Genomic DNA, 17,500 nt, shown 5'->3' on the forward strand with positions numbered 1-17,500 from the left:
TGTCTCTCCTCTCCTCATTTTGTCTCTCCTCATTTTGTATCTCCTCATTTTGTCTCTCCTCATTTTGTCTCTCCTCACTTTGTCTCTCCTCTCCTCATTTTGTCTCTCCTCACCTCGTCTCTCCTCTCCTCACTTTGTCTCTCCTCACCTCGTCTCTCCTCTCCTCACTTTGTCTCTCCTCTCCTCATTTTGTCTCTCCTCTCCTCATTTTGTCTCTCCTCTCCTCACTTTGTCTCTCCTCACCTCGTCTCTCCTCTCCTCACTTTGTCTCTCCTCTCCCTCATTTTGTCTCTCCTCTCCTCACTTTGTCTCTCCTCATTTTGTCTCTCCTCATTTTGTCTCTCCTCATTTTGTCTCTCCTCTCCCCATTTTGTCTCTCCTCTCCCTCATTTTGTCTCTCCTCTCCTCACTTTGTCTCTCCTCTCCTCATTTTGTCTCTCCTCATTTTGACTCTCCTCTCCACATTTTGTCTCTCCTCTCCCTCATTTTTTCTCTCCTCTCCTCATTTTGTCTCTCCTCACTTTGTCTCTCCTCTCTCTCATTTCCTCTCTCCTCTCCTCACTTTGTCGCTCTTCTTCTCACTTTGTCTCATCTTATTTTGTCTCTCCTCTCCTCATTTTGTCTCTCCTCACTTTGTCTCTCCTCTCCCTCATTTTGTCTCTCCTCTCCTCACTTTGTCTCTCCTCACTTTGTCTCTCCTCTCCTCATTTTGTCTTTCCTCATTTTGTCTCTCCTCTCCTCATTTTGTCTCTCCTCTCCTCATTTTGTCTCTCCTCACTTTGTCTCTCCTTTCCCTCATTTTGTCTCTCCTCTCCTCACTTTGTCTCTCCTCTCCTCATTTTGTCTCTCCTCTCCTCATTTTGTCTCTCCTCTCCTCACTTTGTCTCTCCTCACTTTGTCTCTCCTCTCTCTCATTTCCTCTCTCCTCTCCTCACTTTGTCGCTCTTCTTCTCACTTTGTCTCATCTTATTTTGTCTCTCCTCTCCTCATTTTGTCTCTCCTCACTTTGTCTCTCCTCTCCCTCATTTTGTCTCTCCTCTCCTCACTTTGTCTCTCCTCACTTTGTCTCTCCTCTCCTCATTTTGTCTCTCCTCATTTTGTCTCTCCTCTCCTCATTTTGTCTCTCCTCTCCTCATTTTGTCTCTCCTCACTTTGTCTCTCCTTTCCCTCATTTTGTCTCATTTTGTCTCTCCTCTCCTCACTTTGTCTCTCCTCTCCTCATTTTGTCTCTCCTCTCCTCATTTTGTCTCTCCTCTCCTCATTTTGTCTCTACTCTCCCTCATTTTGTCTCTCCTCTCCTAATTTTTTCTCTCCTCACATCTTCTCTCATCTCCTCACTTTGTCTCTCCTCTCCTCATTTTGTCTCTCCTCTCCTCACTTTGTCTCTCCTCTCCTCACTTTGTCTCTCCTCTCCCTCACGTTGTCTCTCCTCACCTCGTCTCTCCTCTCCTCACTTTGTCTCTCCTCTCCTCACTTTGTTTCTCCTCTCCCTCATTTTCTCTCTCCTCACTTTGTCTCTCCTCTCCCTCATTTTGTCTCTCCTCTCCTCACTTTGTCTCTCCTCATTTTGTCTCTCCTCTCCTCATTTTGTCTCTCCTCTCCTCATTTTGTCTCTTCTCACTTTGTCTCTCCTCATTTTGTCTCTCCTCATTTTGTCTCTCCTCTCCTCATTTTGTCTCTCCTCATTTTGTCTCTCCTCATTTTGTCTCTCCTCATTTTGTCTCTCCTCATTTTGTCTCTCCTCACTTTGTCTCTCCTCTCCTCATTTTGTCTCTCCTCACCTCGTCTCTCCTCTCCTCACTTTGTCTCTCCTCACCTCGTCTCTCCTCTCCTCACTTTGTCTCTCCTCTCCTCATTTTGTCTCTCCTCTCCTCATTTTGTCTCTCCTCTCCTCACTTTGTCTCTCCTCACCTCGTCTCTCCTCTCCTCACTTTGTCTCTCCTCTCCCTCATTTTGTCTCTCCTCTCCTCACTTTGTCTCTCCTCATTTTGTCTCTCCTCATTTTGTCTCTCCTCTCCTCATTTTGTCTCTCCTCTCCTCATTTTGTCTCTCCTCTCCCTCATTTTGTCTCTCCTCTCCCTCATTTTTTCTCTCCTCTCCTCATTTTGTCTCTCCTCACTTTGTCTCTCCTCTCTCTCATTTCCTCTCTCCTCTCCTCACTTTGTCGCTCTTCTTCTCACTTTGTCTCATCTTATTTTGTCTCTCCTCTCCTCATTTTGTCTCTCCTCACTTTGTCTCTCCTCTCCCTCATTTTGTCTCTCCTCTCCTCACTTTGTCTCTCCTCACTTTGTCTCTCCTCTCCTCATTTTGTCTTTCCTCATTTTGTCTCTCCTCTCCTCATTTTGTCTCTCCTCTCCTCATTTTGTCTCTCCTCACTTTGTCTCTCCTTTCCCTCATTTTGTCTCTCCTCTCCTCACTTTGTCTCTCCTCTCCTCATTTTGTCTCTCCTCTCCTCATTTTGTCTCTCCTCTCCCCACTTTGTCTCTCCTCACCTCGTCTCTCCTCTCCTCACTTTGTCTCTCCTCTCCCTCATTTTGTCTCTCCTCTCCTCACTTTGTCTCTCCTCACTTTGTCTCTCCTCTCCTCATTTTGTCTCTCCTCATTTTGTCTCTCCTCTCCTCATTTTGTCTCTCCTCTCCTCATTTTGTCTCTCCTCACTTTGTCTCTCCTTTCCCTCATTTTGTCTCATTTTGTCTCTCCTCTCCTCACTTTGTCTCTCCTCTCCTCATTTTGTCTCTCCTCTCCTCATTTTGTCTCTCCTCTCCTCACTTTGTCTCTCCTCTCCTCACTTTGTCTCTCTCCTCACTTTGTCTCTCCTCATTTTGTCTCTCCTCTCCTCACTTTGTCTCTCCTCACCTCGTCTCACATTTTGTCTCTCCTCTCCCTCATTTTTTCTCTCCTCTCCTCATTTTGTCTCTCCTCACTTTGTCTCTCCTCTCTCTCATTTCCTCTCTCCTCTCCTCACTTTGTCGCTCTTCTTCTCACTTTGTCTCGTCTTATTTTGTCTCTCCTCTCCTCATTTTGTCTCTCCTCACTTTGTCTCTCATCTCCCTCATTTTGTCTCTCCTCTCCTCACTTTGTTTCTCCTCACCTCGTCTCTCCTCTCCTCATTTTGTCTCTCCTCTCCTCACTTTGTCTCCCCTCTCCTCATTTTGTCTCTCCTCTCCTCACTTTGTCTCTCCTCTCCTCACTTTGTCTCTCCTCTCCTCACTTTGTCTCTCCTCTCCTCATTTTGTCTCTCCTCTCCTCACTTTGTCTCCCCTCTCCTCATTTTGTCTCTCCTCTCCTCATTTTGTCTCTCCTCTCCCTCATTTTCTCTCTCCTCACTTTGTCTCTCCTCTCCCTCATTTTGTCTCTCCTCTCCTCACTTTGTCTCTCCTCATTTTGTCTCTCCTCTCCTCATTTTGTCTCTCCTCACTTTGTCTCTCCTCACTTTGTCTCTCCTCATTTTGTCTCTCCTCATTTTGTCTCTCCTCTCCTCATTTTGTCTCTCCTCATTTTGTCTCTCCTCATTTTGTCTCTCCTCATTTTGTCTCTCCTCATTTTGTCTCTCCTCACTTTGTCTCTCCTCTCCTCATTTTGTCTCTCCTCACCTCGTCTCTCCTCTCCTCACTTTGTCTCTCCTCACCTCGTCTCTCCTCTCCTCACTTTGTCTCTCCTCTCCTCATTTTGTCTCTCCTCTCCTCATTTTGTCTCTCCTCTCCTCACTTTGTCTCTCCTCACCTCGTCTCTCCTCTCCTCACTTTGTCTCTCCTCTCCTCATTTTGTCTCTCCTCTCCCTCATTTTGTCTCTCCTCTCCTCACTTTGTCTCTCCTCTCCTCATTTTGTCTCTCCTCATTTTGACTCTCCTCTCCACATTTTGTCTCTCCTCTCCCTCATTTTTTCTCTCCTCTCCTCATTTTGTCTCTCCTCACTTTGTCTCTCCTCTCCTCATTTTGTCTCTCCTCACCTCGTCTCTCCTCTCCTCACTTTGTCTCTCCTCACCTCGTCTCTCCTCTCCTCACTTTGTCTCTCCTCTCCTCATTTTGTCTCTCCTCTCCTCATTTTGTCTCTCTCTCCTCACTTTGTCTCTCCTCACCTCATTTTGTCTCTCCTCTCCTCACTTTGTCTCTCCTCTCCTCATTTTGTCTCTCCTCTCCTCATTTTGTCTCTCCTCTCCTCATTTTGTCTCTCCTCTCCTCATTTTGTCTCTCCTCATTTTGACTCTCCTCTCCACATTTTGTCTCTCCTCTCCCTCATTTTTTCTCTCCTCTCCTCATTTTGTCTCTCCTCTCCTCATTTTGTCTCTCCTCACTTTGTCTCTCCTCTCTCTCATTTCCTCTCTCCTCTCCTCACTTTGTCGCTCTTCTTCTCACTTTGTCTCATCTTATTTTGTCTCTCCTCTCCTCATTTTGTCTCTCCTCACTTTGTCTCTCCTCTCCCTCATTTTGTCTCTCCTCTCCTCACTTTGTCTCTCCTCATTTTGTCTCTCCTCTCCTCATTTTGTCTCTCCTCTCCTCACTTTGTCTCTCCTCACCTCGTCTCTCCTCTCCTCATTTTGTCTCTCCTCTCCTCATTTTGTCTCTCCTCTCCTCACTTTGTCTCTCCTCACTTTGTCTCTCCTCTCCTCATTTTGTCTCTCTCATTTTGTCTCTCCTCTCCTCATTTTGTCTCTCCTCTGCTCATTTTGTCTCTCCTCACTTTGTCTCTCCTTTCCCTCATTTTTTTGTCTCATTTTGTCTCTCCTCTCCTCACTTTGTCTCTCCTCTCCTCATTTTGTCTCTCCTCTCCTCATTTTGTCTCTCCTCTCCTCACTTTGTCTCTCCTCTCCTCACTTTGTCTCTCTCCTCACTTTGTCTCTCCTCATTTTGTCTCTCCTCTCCTCACTTTGTCTCTCCTCACCTCGTCTCATTTTGTCTCTCCTCTCCCTCATTTTTTCTCTCCTCTCCTCATTTTGTCTCTCCTCACTTTGTCTCTCCTCTCTCTCATTTTGTCTCTCCTCTCCTCACTTTGTCGCTCTTCTTCTCACTTTGTCTCGTCTTATTTTGTCTCTCCTCTCCTCATTTTGTCTCTCCTCACTTTGTCTCTCATCTCCCTCATTTTGTCTCTCCTCTCCTCACTTTGTTTCTCCTCACCTCGTCTCTCCTCTCCTCATTTTGTCTCTCCTCTCCTCACTTTTTCTCTCCTCTCCTCATTTTGTCTCTCCTCTCCTCACTTTGTCTCTCCTCTCCTCACTTTGTCTCTCCTCATTTTGTCTCTCCTCTCCTCACTTTGTCTCTCCTCACCTCGTCTCTCCTCTCCTCACTTTGTCTCTCCTCTCCTCATTTTGTCTCTCCTCTCCTCATTTTGTCTCTCCTCTCCTCACTTTGTCTCTCCTCACCTTGTCTCTCCTCTCCTCACTTTGTCTCTCCTCTCCCTCATTTTGTCTCTCCTCTCCTCACTTTGTCTCTCCTCACTTTGTCTCTCCTCTCCTCATTTTGTCTCTCCTCATTTTGTCTCTCCTCTCCTCATTTTGTCTCTCCTCTCCTCATTTTGTCTCTCCTCACTTTGTCTCTCCTTTCCCTCATTTTGTCTCTCCTCTCCTCACTTTGTCTCTCCTCTCCTCACTTTGTCTCTCTCCTCACTTTGTCTCTCCTCATTTTGTCTCGCCTCTCCTCACTTTGTCTCTCCTCACCTCGTCTCTCCTCTCCTCACTTTGTCTCTCCTCTCCTCATTTTGTCTCTCCTCTCCTCACTTTGTCTCTCCTCTCCTCATTTTGTCTCTCCTCTCCTCATTTTGTCTCTCCTGTCCTCATTTTGTCTCTCCTCTCCTCACTTTGTCTCTCCTCTCCTCACTTTGTCTCTCCTCACCTCGTCTCTCCTCTCCTCACTTTGTCTTTCCTCTCCTCATTTTGTCTCTCCTCTCCTCACTTTGTCTCTCCTCTCCTCACTTTGTCTCTCCTCTCCCTCATTTTGTCTCTCCTCACCTCGTCTCTCCTCTCCTCACTTTGTCTCTCCTCTCCACATTTTGTCTCTCCTCTCCTCATTTTTTCTCTCCTCTCCTCATTTTGTCTCTCCTCACTTTGTCTCTCCTCTCTCTCATTTCCTCTCTCCTCTCCTCACTTTGTCGCTCTTCTTCTCACTTTGTCTCGTCTTATTTTGTCTCTCCTCTCCTCATTTTGTCTCTCCTCACTTTGTCTCTCCTCTCCCTCATTTTGTCTCTCCTCTCCTCACTTTGTCTCTCCTCTCCTCACCTCGTCTCTCCTCTCCTCACCTCGTCTCTCCTCTTCTCACCTCGTCTCTCCTCTCCTCACTTTGTCTCTCCTCTCCTCATTTTGTCTCTCCTCTCCTCATTTTGTCTCTCCTCTCCTCACTTTGTCTCTCCTCTCCTCATTTTGTCTCTCCTCTCCTCACTTTGTCTCTCCTCACCTCACTTTGTCTCTCCTCATTTTGTCTCTCCTCTCCTCACTTTGTCTCTCCTCACCTCGTCTCTCCTCTCCTCACTTTGTCTCTCCTCTCCTCATTTTGTCTCTCCTCTCCTCACTTTGTCTCTCTCCTCTCTCCTCATTTTGTCTCTCCTCTCCTCATTTTGTCTCTCTTCTCCTCATTTTGTCTCTCCTCTCTTCACTTTGTTTCTCCTCACCTCGTCTCTCCTCTCCTCATTTTGTCCTCTCCTCACTTTGTCTCTCCTCTCCTCATTTTGTCTCTCCTCTCCTCACTTTGTCTCTCCTCTCCTCACTTTGTCTCTCCTCATTTTGTCTCTCCTCTCCTCACTTTGTCTTTCCTCACCTTGTCTCTCCTCTCCTCACTTTGTCTCTCCTCTCCTCATTTTGTCTCTCCTCTCCTCACTTTGTCTCTCCTCTCCTCATTTTGTCTCTCCTCTCCTCATTTTGTCTCTCTTCTCCTCATTTTGTCTCTCCTCTCCTCACTTTGTCTCTCCTCACCTCGTCTCTCCTCTCCTCACTTTGTCTCTCCTCTCCTCATTTTGTCTCTCCTCTCCTCACTTTGTCTCTCCTCTCCTCACTTTGTCTCTCCTCTCCTCATTTTGTCTCTCCTCACCTCGTATCTCCTCTCCTCACTTTGTCTCTCCTCTCCACATTTTGTCTCTCCTCTCCCTCATTTTTTCTCTCCTCTCCTCATTTTGTCTCTCCTCACTTTGTCTCTCCTCTCCTCATTTTGTCTCTCCTCCTCATTTTCCTCTCCTCACTTTGTCTCTCCTCACCTCGTCTCTCCTCTCCTCACTTTGTCTCTCCTCTCCTCATTTTGTCTCTCCTCTCCTCATTTTGTCTCTCCTCTCCTCACTTTGTCTCTCCTCACCTCGTCTCTCCTCTCCTCACTTTGTCTCTCCTCTCCTCATTTTGTCTCTCCTCTCCTCACTTTGTCTCTCCTCTCCTCATTTTGTCTCTCCTCTCCTCATTTTGTCTCTCCTGTCCTCATTTTGTCTCTCCTCTCCTCACTTTGTCTCTCCTCTCCTCACTTTGTCTCTCCTCACCTCGTCTCTCCTCTCCTCACTTTGTCTTTCCTCTCCTCATTTTGTCTCTCCTCTCCTCACTTTGTCTCTCCTCTCCTCACTTTGTCTCTCCTCTCCCTCATTTTGTCTCTCCTCACCTCGTCTCTCCTCTCCTCACTTTGTCTCTCCTCTCCACATTTTGTCTCTCCTCTCCCTCATTTTTTCTCTCCTCTCCTCATTTTGTCTCTCCTCACTTTGTCTCTCCTCTCTCTCATTTCCTCTCTCCTCTCCTCACTTTGTCGCTCTTCTTCTCACTTTGTCTCGTCTTATTTTGTCTCTCCTCTCCTCATTTTGTCTCTCCTCACTTTGTCTCTCCTCTCCCTCATTTTGTCTCTCCTCTCCTCACTTTGTCTCTCCTCTCCTCACCTCGTCTCTCCTCTCCTCACCTCGTCTCTCCTCTTCTCACCTCGTCTCTCCTCTCCTCACCTCGTCTCTCCTCTCCTCACCTCGTCTCTCCTCTCCTCATTTTGTCTCTCCTCTCCTCACTTTGTCTCTCCTCTCCTCATTTTGTCTCTCCTCTCCTCACTTTGTCTCTCCTCACCTCACTTTGTCTCTCCTCATTTTGTCTCTCCTCTCCTCACTTTGTCTCTCCTCACCTCGTCTCTCCTCTCCTCACTTTGTCTCTCCTCTCCTCATTTTGTCTCTCCTCTCCTCACTTTGTCTCTCCTCTCCTCATTTTGTCTCTCCTCTCCTCATTTTGTCTCTCTTCTCCTCATTTTGTCTCTCCTCTCTTCACTTTGTTTCTCCTCACCTCGTCTCTCCTCTCCTCATTTTGTCTCTCCTCTCCTCACTTTGTCTCTCCTCTCCTCATTTTGTCTCTCCTCTCCTCACTTTGTCTCTCCTCTCCTCACTTTGTCTCTCCTCATTTTGTCTCTCCTCTCCTCACTTTGTCTTTCCTCACCTCGTCTCTCCTCTCCTCACTTTGTCTCTCCTCTCCTCATTTTGTCTCTCCTCTCCTCACTTTGTCTCTCCTCTCCTCATTTTGTCTCTCCTCTCCTCATTTTGTCTCTCTTCTCCTCATTTTGTCTCTCCTCTCCTCACTTTGTCTCTCCTCACCTCGTCTCTCCTCTCCTCACTTTGTCTCTCCTCTCCTCATTTTGTCTCTCCTCTCCTCACTTTGTCTCTCCTCTCCTCACTTTGTCTCTCCTCTCCCTCATTTTGTCTCTCCTCACCTCGTATCTCCTCTCCTCACTTTGTCTCTCCTCTCCACATTTTGTCTCTCCTCTCCCTCATTTTTTCTCTCCTCTCCTCACTTTGTCTCTCCTCTCTCTCATTTCTTCTCTCCTCTCCTCACTTGGTTGCTCTTCTTCTCACTTTGTCTCGTCTCATTTTGTCTCTCCTCTCCTCACTTTGTCTCTCCTCACCTCGTCTCTCCTCTCCTCATTTTTTCTCTCCTCTCCTTACTTTGTCTCTCCCTCATTTAGTCTCTCCTCTCCCTCATTTTGTCTCTCCTGTCCTCTTTGTCTCTCCTGTCCTCTTTGTCTCTCCTGTCCTCTTTGTCTCTCCTCTCCTCTTTGTCTCTCCTCTCCTCTTTGTCTCTCCTGTCCTCTTTGTCTCTCCTCTCCTCTTTCTCTCTCCTCTCCTCTTTGTCTCTCCTCTCCTCTTTGTCTCTCCTCTCCTCTTTGTCTCTCCTGTCCTCTTTGTCTCTCCTGTCCTCTTTATCTATCCTCTCCTCTTTGTCTCTCCTCTCCTCTTTGTCTCTCATGTCCTGTTTGTCTCTCCTGTCCTCTTTGTCTCTCCTCTCCTCTTTGTCTCTCCTGTCCTCTTTGTCTCTCCTGTCCTCTTTGTCTCTCCTCTCCTCTTTATCTCTCCTATCCTCTTTGTCTCTCCTCTCCTCTTTGTCTCTCCTGTCTTCTTTGTCTCTCCTCTCCTCTTTGTCTCTCCTGTCCTCTTTATCTCTCCTCTCCTCTTTGTCTCTCCTGTCCTCTTTGTCTCTCCTGTCCTCTTTGTCTCTCCTGTCCTCTTTGTCTCTCCTCTCCTCTTTGTCTCTCCTGTCCTCTTTGTCTCTCCTGTCCTCTTTGTCTCTCCTGTCCTCTTTGTCTCTCCTCTTTGTCTCTCCTGTCCTCTTTGTCTCTCCTCTCCTCTTTGTCTCTCCTCTCCTCTTTGTCTCTCCTCTCCTCTTTGTCTCTCCTGTCCTCTTTGTCTCTCCTCTCTCTGTCCTCTTTGTCTCTCCTCTCCTCTTTGTCTCTCCTGTCCTCTTTGTCTCTCCTCTCCTCTCTTTCTTTCTCTCCTCTCCTCTTTGTCTCTCCTGTCCTCTTTGTCTCTCCTCTTTGTCTCTCCTGTCCTCTTTGTCTCTCCTGTCTTCTTTGTCTCTCTCTTTTTCCCTTTGTCTCTCCTGTCCTCTTTGTCTCTCCTCTCCTCTTTGTCTCTCTCCTGTCCTCTTTGTCTCTCCTGTCCTTTGTCTCTCCTGTCCTCTTTGTCTCTCCTGTCCTCTTTGTCTCTCCTGTCCTCTTTGTCTCTCCTCTCCTCTTTGTCTCTCCTCTCCTCTTTGTCTCTCCTGTCCTCTTGTCTCTCTCCTCTCCTCTTTGTCTCTCCTGTCCTCTTTGTCTCTCCTGTCCTCTTTGTCTCTCCTGTCCTCTTTGTCTCTCCTGTCCTCTTTGTCTCTCCTGTCCTCTTTGTCTCTCCTGTCCTCTTTGTCTCTCCTGTCCTCTTTGTCTCTCCTGTCCTCTTTGTCTCTCCTGTCCTCTTTGTCTCTCCTGTCCTCTTTGTCTCTCCTGTCCTCTTTGTTTCTCCTGTCCTCTTTGTCTCTCCTGTCCTCTTTGTCTCTTTGTCCCTCTCCTCTTTGTCTCTCCTGTCCTCTTTGTCTCTCCTGTCCTCTTTGTTTCTCCTGTCCTCTTTGTCTCTCCTCTCCTCTTTGTCTCTCTTTGTCTCTCCTCTTTGTCTCTCCTGTCCTCTTTGTCTCTCCTGTCCTCTTTGTCTCTCCTCTCCTCTTTGTCTTCCTGTCTCTCTCTCCTCTCCTCTTTGTCTCTCCTCTCTCCTCTTTGTCTCTCCTCTCCTCTTTGTCTCTCCTCTCTCCTCCTCTTTGTCTCTTGTCTCTACTCTCCTCTTTGTCTCTCCTGTCCTCTTTGTCTCTCCTGTCCTCTTTATCTCTCCTCTCCTCTTTGTCTCTCCTCTCCTCTTTGTCTCTCCTGTCCTCTTTGTCTCTCCTCTCCTCTTTATCTCTCCTCTCCTCTTTGTCTCTCCTCTCCTCTTTGTCTCTCCTCTCCTCTTTGTCTCTCCTCTCCTCTTTGTCTCTCCTGTCCTCTTTGTCTCTCCTCTCCTCTTTGTCAGTACTATCAGGTTTTTCTTCCGTTCGCTTATTCACATCCTTTCATTCTTCTAAGCACACTAGATTTGTTTTGCTGTCTGCTCAGATAAAGGAAGAGAAATATCCTTTGTTCATTTTTCCTACCTACAATTTCTACTTTAAACACGATTTTTGCCCGACTAGATAACAGTGTCCCAGTTTACTGTGGTTCAGGTATCAACAGGTTAGCTGTCCGTACGAATCCAGAGCAAAGTCACTCAAATGATTAATGTCACCTTTGACCTTGACCATCATTCAAAAAGCATTTTTCTACAAATGTTAACAATCTCTCTGCTCTATTCTCCTCTCGCCTACAGCACTTGCAGAAGCAGGAGATCGCGTGTGGCAGTGAGCAGTGTGTGTACTACTGTGCCCTGTGTGACTACTCCACCAAGGCCTGTCTGAACCTGGTGCAGCACGCTCGCTCCCCGCGCCACCAGCAGAACGAGGGGCTGAGGAAGCTACAGCTCCACCAGCAGGGACTGGGAGGAGAGGAGGATGGTCTGAGTCTACACCAACTTTACCATGTTAAAGACTGCCCTAAACAACAAGGTAAGGCCAATGGTTTATTAATGGTTTATGTAGCTTTTCTTGGATGGGACTTGCTACTCGTACTCCCTGTTTCCTCCATCCTTTACCCAAACCCTACCCCCACACCATGTACCCCTCCCTCTCTCCCTCCCTCCCGTCCAGTCCACCTAATCTCCCCAGAATGAGCATGCTGTTCCCATTATGGTGCTACGCCTATATCACTAACACACACACACGCACGCACGCAAGCACACACACACACACACACACACACACACACACACACACACACACACACACACACACACACACACACACACACACACACACACACACACACACACACACACACACACACACACACACACACACACACACACACACACACACACACACACACACACACAAACATACCATACGCAGGGACATCCCATGCAGGCAGACTTATGAAACTCTGCCTTTGAAAGATTCTCTCTCACACACACAAACACACAAACACACAAACACACAAACACAAACACACAAACACACCAACACACAAACACACAAACACACCAACACACCAACACACCAACACACCAACACACAAACACACCAACACACCAACACACCAACACACCAACACACCAACACACCAACACACCAACACACAACACACAAACACACAAACACACAGACACACAAACACACAAACACACAAACACACATACATACACACACACGTCTCTCCCTGGAGTGAGCATTCATTTCCTTTCTCATGACCAAAACTTTTATAAGCTCAGGGTCTGGGTTAACCCTAACCTAACCCTAAACTCAGGGTCTCGGTTAACCCTAACCTAACCCTAAACTCAGGGTCTGGGTAAACCCTAACTTAACATTAAACTCAGGGTCTGGGTTAACCCTAACCTAACCCTAAGCTCAGGGTCTGGGTTAACCCTAACCTGACCCTAAGAACAGGGTCTGCCAGACACTAATAAGTGTAGCAGCACTGTAAAACATTTGGAGGCAAAAAAAGATGAATGGTTTCCTTGAGTCGGTTACGGTGTAGAGACGGTGGTTTATGGTGTAGAGAGGTGGGTTACAGTATAGAGAGGTTGGTTACGGTGTATAGACGTGGGTTACAATGTAGAGACACAGGGTTATGGTGTAGAGACGGGGGTTACGGTGTAGAGACACGGGGTTATGGTGTAGAGACGGGGGTTACGGTGTAGAGACGGGGTTACGGTGTAGAGACGGGGGTTACGGTGTAGAGATGGGAGTTGCGGTGTAGAGATGGGGGTTATGGTGTAGAGACGGGGGTTATGGTGTAGAGACGCAGGGTTACGGTGTAGAGATGGGAGTTGCGGTGTAGAGACGGTGTAATGCTGTGGGGTGGGGGTTACTTTGTAGACAGGGGTTACGGTGTAGAGACACAGGGTTATGGTGTAGAGACGGGGTTATGGTGTAGAGACGGGGTTACGGTGTGGAGACGGGGTTACAGTGTGGAGAAGGAAGTTACGGTGTGGAGAAGGGAGTTACGGTGTAGAGACACGGGGTTATGGTGTAGAGATGGGAGTTACGGTGTAGAGATGGGGGTTATGGTGTAGAGACAGGGATTACGGTGTAGAGACGGGGTTACGGTGTAGAGACGGGGTTATGGTGTAGAGACGGGGTTACTGTGGAGAGACGGGGTTACGGTGTAGAGACAGGGGGGTGTAGATGGTGTAGAGACACGGGGTTATGGTGTAGAGATGGGGTTATGGTGTAGAGACACGGGGTTATGGTGTAGAGACAGGGGTTACGGTGTGGAGACGGGGTTACGGTGTGGAGACGGGGGTTATGGTGTAGAGACGGGGGTTACGGTGTAGAGACATGGGGTTATGTTGTAGAGATGGGAGTTACGGTGTGGAGACGGGGGTTACGGTGTGGAGAACGGAGTTACGGTGTAGAGACGGTGCTTACGGTGTAGAGACGGGGGTTATGGTGTAGAGATGGGGGTTAATAATAATAATAATAATATTATAATATATGCCATTTAGCAGACGCTTTTATCCAAAGCGATGTTATGGTGTAGAGACGGGGGTTACGGTGTAGAGACACGGGGTTATGGTGTAGAGATGGGAGTTATGGTGTAGAGACACGGGGTTATGGTGTAGAGACAGGGGTTACGGTGTGGAGACGGGGTTACGGTGTGGAGACGGGGGTTACGTGTAGAGACGGGGTTACGGTGTAGAGACACAGGGTTATGGTGTAGAGATGGGGTTACGGTGTGGAGACGGGGGTTACGGTGTAGAGAAAGGTGTTACGGTGTAGAGACACGGGGTTATGGTGTAGAGATGGGAGTTACGGTGTAGAGACGGGGGTTATGGTGTAGAGACAGGGATTACGGTGTAGAGACGGGGGTTACGGTGTAGAGACAGGGGTTATGGTGTAGAGACAGGGATTACGGTGTAGAGACAGGGATTACGGTGTAGAGACGGGGGTTACGGTGTAGAGACGGGGGTTACGGTGTAGAGACGGGGGTTACTGTGGAGAGACGGGGGTTACGGTGTAGAGACAGGGGTTACGGTATAGAGACGGGGGTTACGGTGTAGAGACACGGGGTTATGGTGTAGAGATGGGAGTTATGGTGTAGAGACACGGGGTTATGGTGTAGAGACAGGGGTTACGGTGTAGAGACAGGGGTTATGGTGTAGAGACAGGGATTACGGTGTAGAGACAGGGATTACGGTGTAGAGACGGGGTTACGGTGTAGAGACGGGGTTACGGTGTAGAGACGGGGGTTACTGTGGAGAGACGGGGTTACGGTGTAGAGACAGGGGTTACGGTATAGAGACGGGGGTTACGGTGTAGAGACACGGGGTTATGGTGTAGAGATGGGAGTTATGGTGTAGAGACACGGGGTTATGGTGTAGAGACAGGGGTTACGGTGTGGAGACGGGGGTTACGGTGTGGAGACGGGGGTTATGGTGTAGAGACGGGGTTACGGTGTAGAGACAGGGGTTACGGTGTGGAGACGGGGGTTACGGTGTGGAGACGGGGTTACGGTGTAGAGACAGGGGTTACGGTGTAGAGACGGGGTTACGGTGTAGAGACAGGGGTTACGGTGTAGAGACAGGGGTTACGGTGTAGAGACGGGGTTACGGTGTAGAGACGGGGGTTACGGTGTAGAGACACGGGGTTATGGTGTAGAGACGGGGGGTTACTGTGTAGAGACGGGGTTACGGTGTAGAGACGGGGTTACGGTGTAGAGACAGGGGTTACGGTGTAGAGACAGGGGTTACGGTGTGGAGACGATGGGATACGGTTTAGAGTGTGAGGGGGTCGTGTGGGGGGGGTCGTGTGAGGGGGTCGTGTGGGGGGGTCTCTGTAATTTTAACCAGAAGACTCTGTCATAGTCCGTTATATAATCATTCCTATGCTAATGCGGTGCAGTGAAGTGAATGCTTAACTTGTTTTCGCTTTGCTTGACCTGTCGTGAGACTAACATGTTTTCAATGGCATTCCAGCCACCATTAATGTACGTGAGTGTTAGACATGAATCTGTCCTCCCCAAAGTATCCTGTTTATTCACGGCCACGCAAACCAGATGTGAAAGCAGCTCTCCCCCGCTCTCTCTCACTCTCTCTCTCCCTCTCTCTCTCTCTCTCTCTCTCTCTCTCTCTCTCTCTCTCTCTCTCTCTCTCTCTCTCTCTCTCTCTCTCTCTCTCTCTCTCTCTCTCTCTCTCTCTCTCTCTCTCTCTCTCTCTCTCTCTCTCTCTCTCTCTCTCTCTCTCTTCCTCTCTCTCTCTCTCTCTCTCTCTCTCTCTCTCTCTCTCTCTCTCTCTCTCTCTCTCTCTCTCTCTCTCTCTCTCTCTCTCTCTCTCCCTTTCACCTCACACACACGCAAGCACACACACACACCCCCTTACACACACCCACACACACAATACAAACACAGCCTTGACCATATGGAGAATAGAATAGAGAGATTGCTGACATATTGAGAGAAGTAGGCCATCTACACGTTTGGTTTCAATTAGAAGTGGATCAAAGGTGCTTCAGTAAAGTTCAGGGCCACAAGACAAGCCAGCTTAGATAAATCATTACTGTGCATTTTAACACATACCCCCTATTCTCCCCCTCACTCTGCTAAAAGTCCAATTCTGTCTCTCTCTCTCTCTCACACACACACACACACACACACACACACACACACACACACACACACACACACACACACACACACACACACACACACACACACACACACACACACACACACACACACACACACACACACACACACACACACACACACACACACACACACACACACACACACACACACACACACACACACACACACACACACAGTCTCCACTCTGTTCTGTCCTTTTCGGTCTCCGCCACAACTTACCATGCAAATCTTTTTGACATTTCAACCAGTGAACAAAAGGTTTTAAACCTGTAATACTCCCCTGCTGGACCTTTATCAAATGTTCCACTATTAAACACTCTGTCTTCTTTCGCAGTCGGTTGTATACCTCCATTCTCCTGCCACATACTGAATTTCCACAAGGAAGTGTAGAGTTTAAATCAACGACCGGTGCCCAAACTCAGGCGAATTCTTGAATGCCCTGCTTTTGCCCACGTCATTTTTGGGAACAACGATATTCTTTCATGAGGCCCCCTAGTATACACATTGAAGGGTTTCCTTTTACAGTACACAGGAGATGGTTGGAGAGAAGGATAGATATTCATTTCAGACTTTTCAGAATATCTGAACTTTCTTTGCTATCAAGCAGCAGTGATTCTATGATCACCTATAGAGAACACGTGGGTTTTGATTATATTATTACCTATAGGGAACACATGGGATTTGATTCTATGATTACCTATAGGGAACACGTGGGATTTGATTATATTATTACCTATAGGGAACACGTGGGATTTGATTATATTATTACCTATAGGGAACACATGGGATTTGATTCTATGATCACCTATAGAGAACACGTGGGATTTTATTATATTATTACCTATAGGGAACACGTGGGATTTGATTATATTATTACCTATAGGGAACACGTGGGATTTGATTATATTATTACCTATAGGGAACACGTGGGATTTGATTATATTATTACCTATAGGGAACACGTGGGATTTGATTATATTATTACCTATAGGGAACACGTGGGATTTGATTATATTATTACCTATAGGGAACACGTGGGATTTGATTATATTATTACCTATAGGGAACACGTGGGATTTGATTATATTATTACCTATAGAGAACACGTGGGATTTTATTATATTATTACCTATAGGGAACACGTGGGATTTGATTATATTATTACCTATAGGGAACACGTGGGTTTTGATTATATTATTACCTATAGGGAACACATGGGATTTGATTCTATGATTACCTATAGAGAACACGTGGGATTTGATTATATTATTACCTATAGGGAACACGTGGGTTTTGATTATATTATTACCTATAGGGAACACATGGGATTTGATTCTATGATTACCTATAGAGAACACGTGGGATTTTATTATATTATTACCTATAGGGAACACGTGGGATTTGATTATATTATTACCTATAGGGAACACGTGGGATTTTATTATATTATTACCTATAGGGAACACGTGGGATTTGATTCTATGATCACCTATAGGGAACACGTGGGATTTGATTCTATGATTACCTATAGGGAACACGTGGGATTTGATTCTATGATTACCTATAGGGAACACGTGGGATTTGATTCTATGATTACCTATAGCGCTTTTCTCCTCTCCTGCGCTGTCGGAGTCTCCCGCCTGTTTAGCGCAGCCAGAGCTTTTCTCCTCTCCTGCGCTGCCGGAGTCTCCCATCTGCCCAGCGCCGCCAGTGCTCCCAGTCTGCCCAGCGCCGCCAGTGCTCCCAGTCTACCCAGTGCTCCTCTCAGTACTGGGCTTCCTCTCAGTACTGGGCTTCCTCTCAGTACCGGGCTTCCCCTCAGTACCGGGCTTCCCCTCTATCCCGGGCTGCTTCTGTCCCGAGCTGCCCCTCTGTCCCGAGCTGCCCCTCTGTCCCGAGCTGCCCCTCTGTCCTGAGATGCCCCTCTGTCCTGAGACACCCCTCTGTCCCGAGCTGCCCCTCTGTCCCGAGCTGCCCCTCTGTCCCGAGCTGCTCCTCTGTCCCGAACTGCTCCTCAGTTATGTGGGGATCTGGGTGAGGACTATTAGGCCATGGT

General features: G+C 47.7%; 1 protein-coding gene across 2 annotated transcripts in view; it reads left to right on the forward strand.

Moving 5' to 3' along the window:
- Positions 1 to 17,500, forward strand: part of LOC124039491 (zinc finger homeobox protein 4-like) — a 194,731-nt gene that overhangs the window by 118,837 nt on the left and 58,394 nt on the right. For both annotated transcript variants that reach the window (XM_046355509.1, XM_046355510.1), the window contains exon 6: positions 11,072 to 11,306. In XM_046355509.1, coding sequence (XP_046211465.1) covers positions 11,072 to 11,306 — 235 coding nt within the window. The remainder of the gene's footprint in view (positions 1 to 11,071; positions 11,307 to 17,500) is intronic.

Source organism: Oncorhynchus gorbuscha, linkage group LG07, assembly GCF_021184085.1.
Source record: "Oncorhynchus gorbuscha isolate QuinsamMale2020 ecotype Even-year linkage group LG07, OgorEven_v1.0, whole genome shotgun sequence".
Classification (NCBI taxonomy): Eukaryota; Metazoa; Chordata; class Actinopteri; order Salmoniformes; family Salmonidae; genus Oncorhynchus; species Oncorhynchus gorbuscha.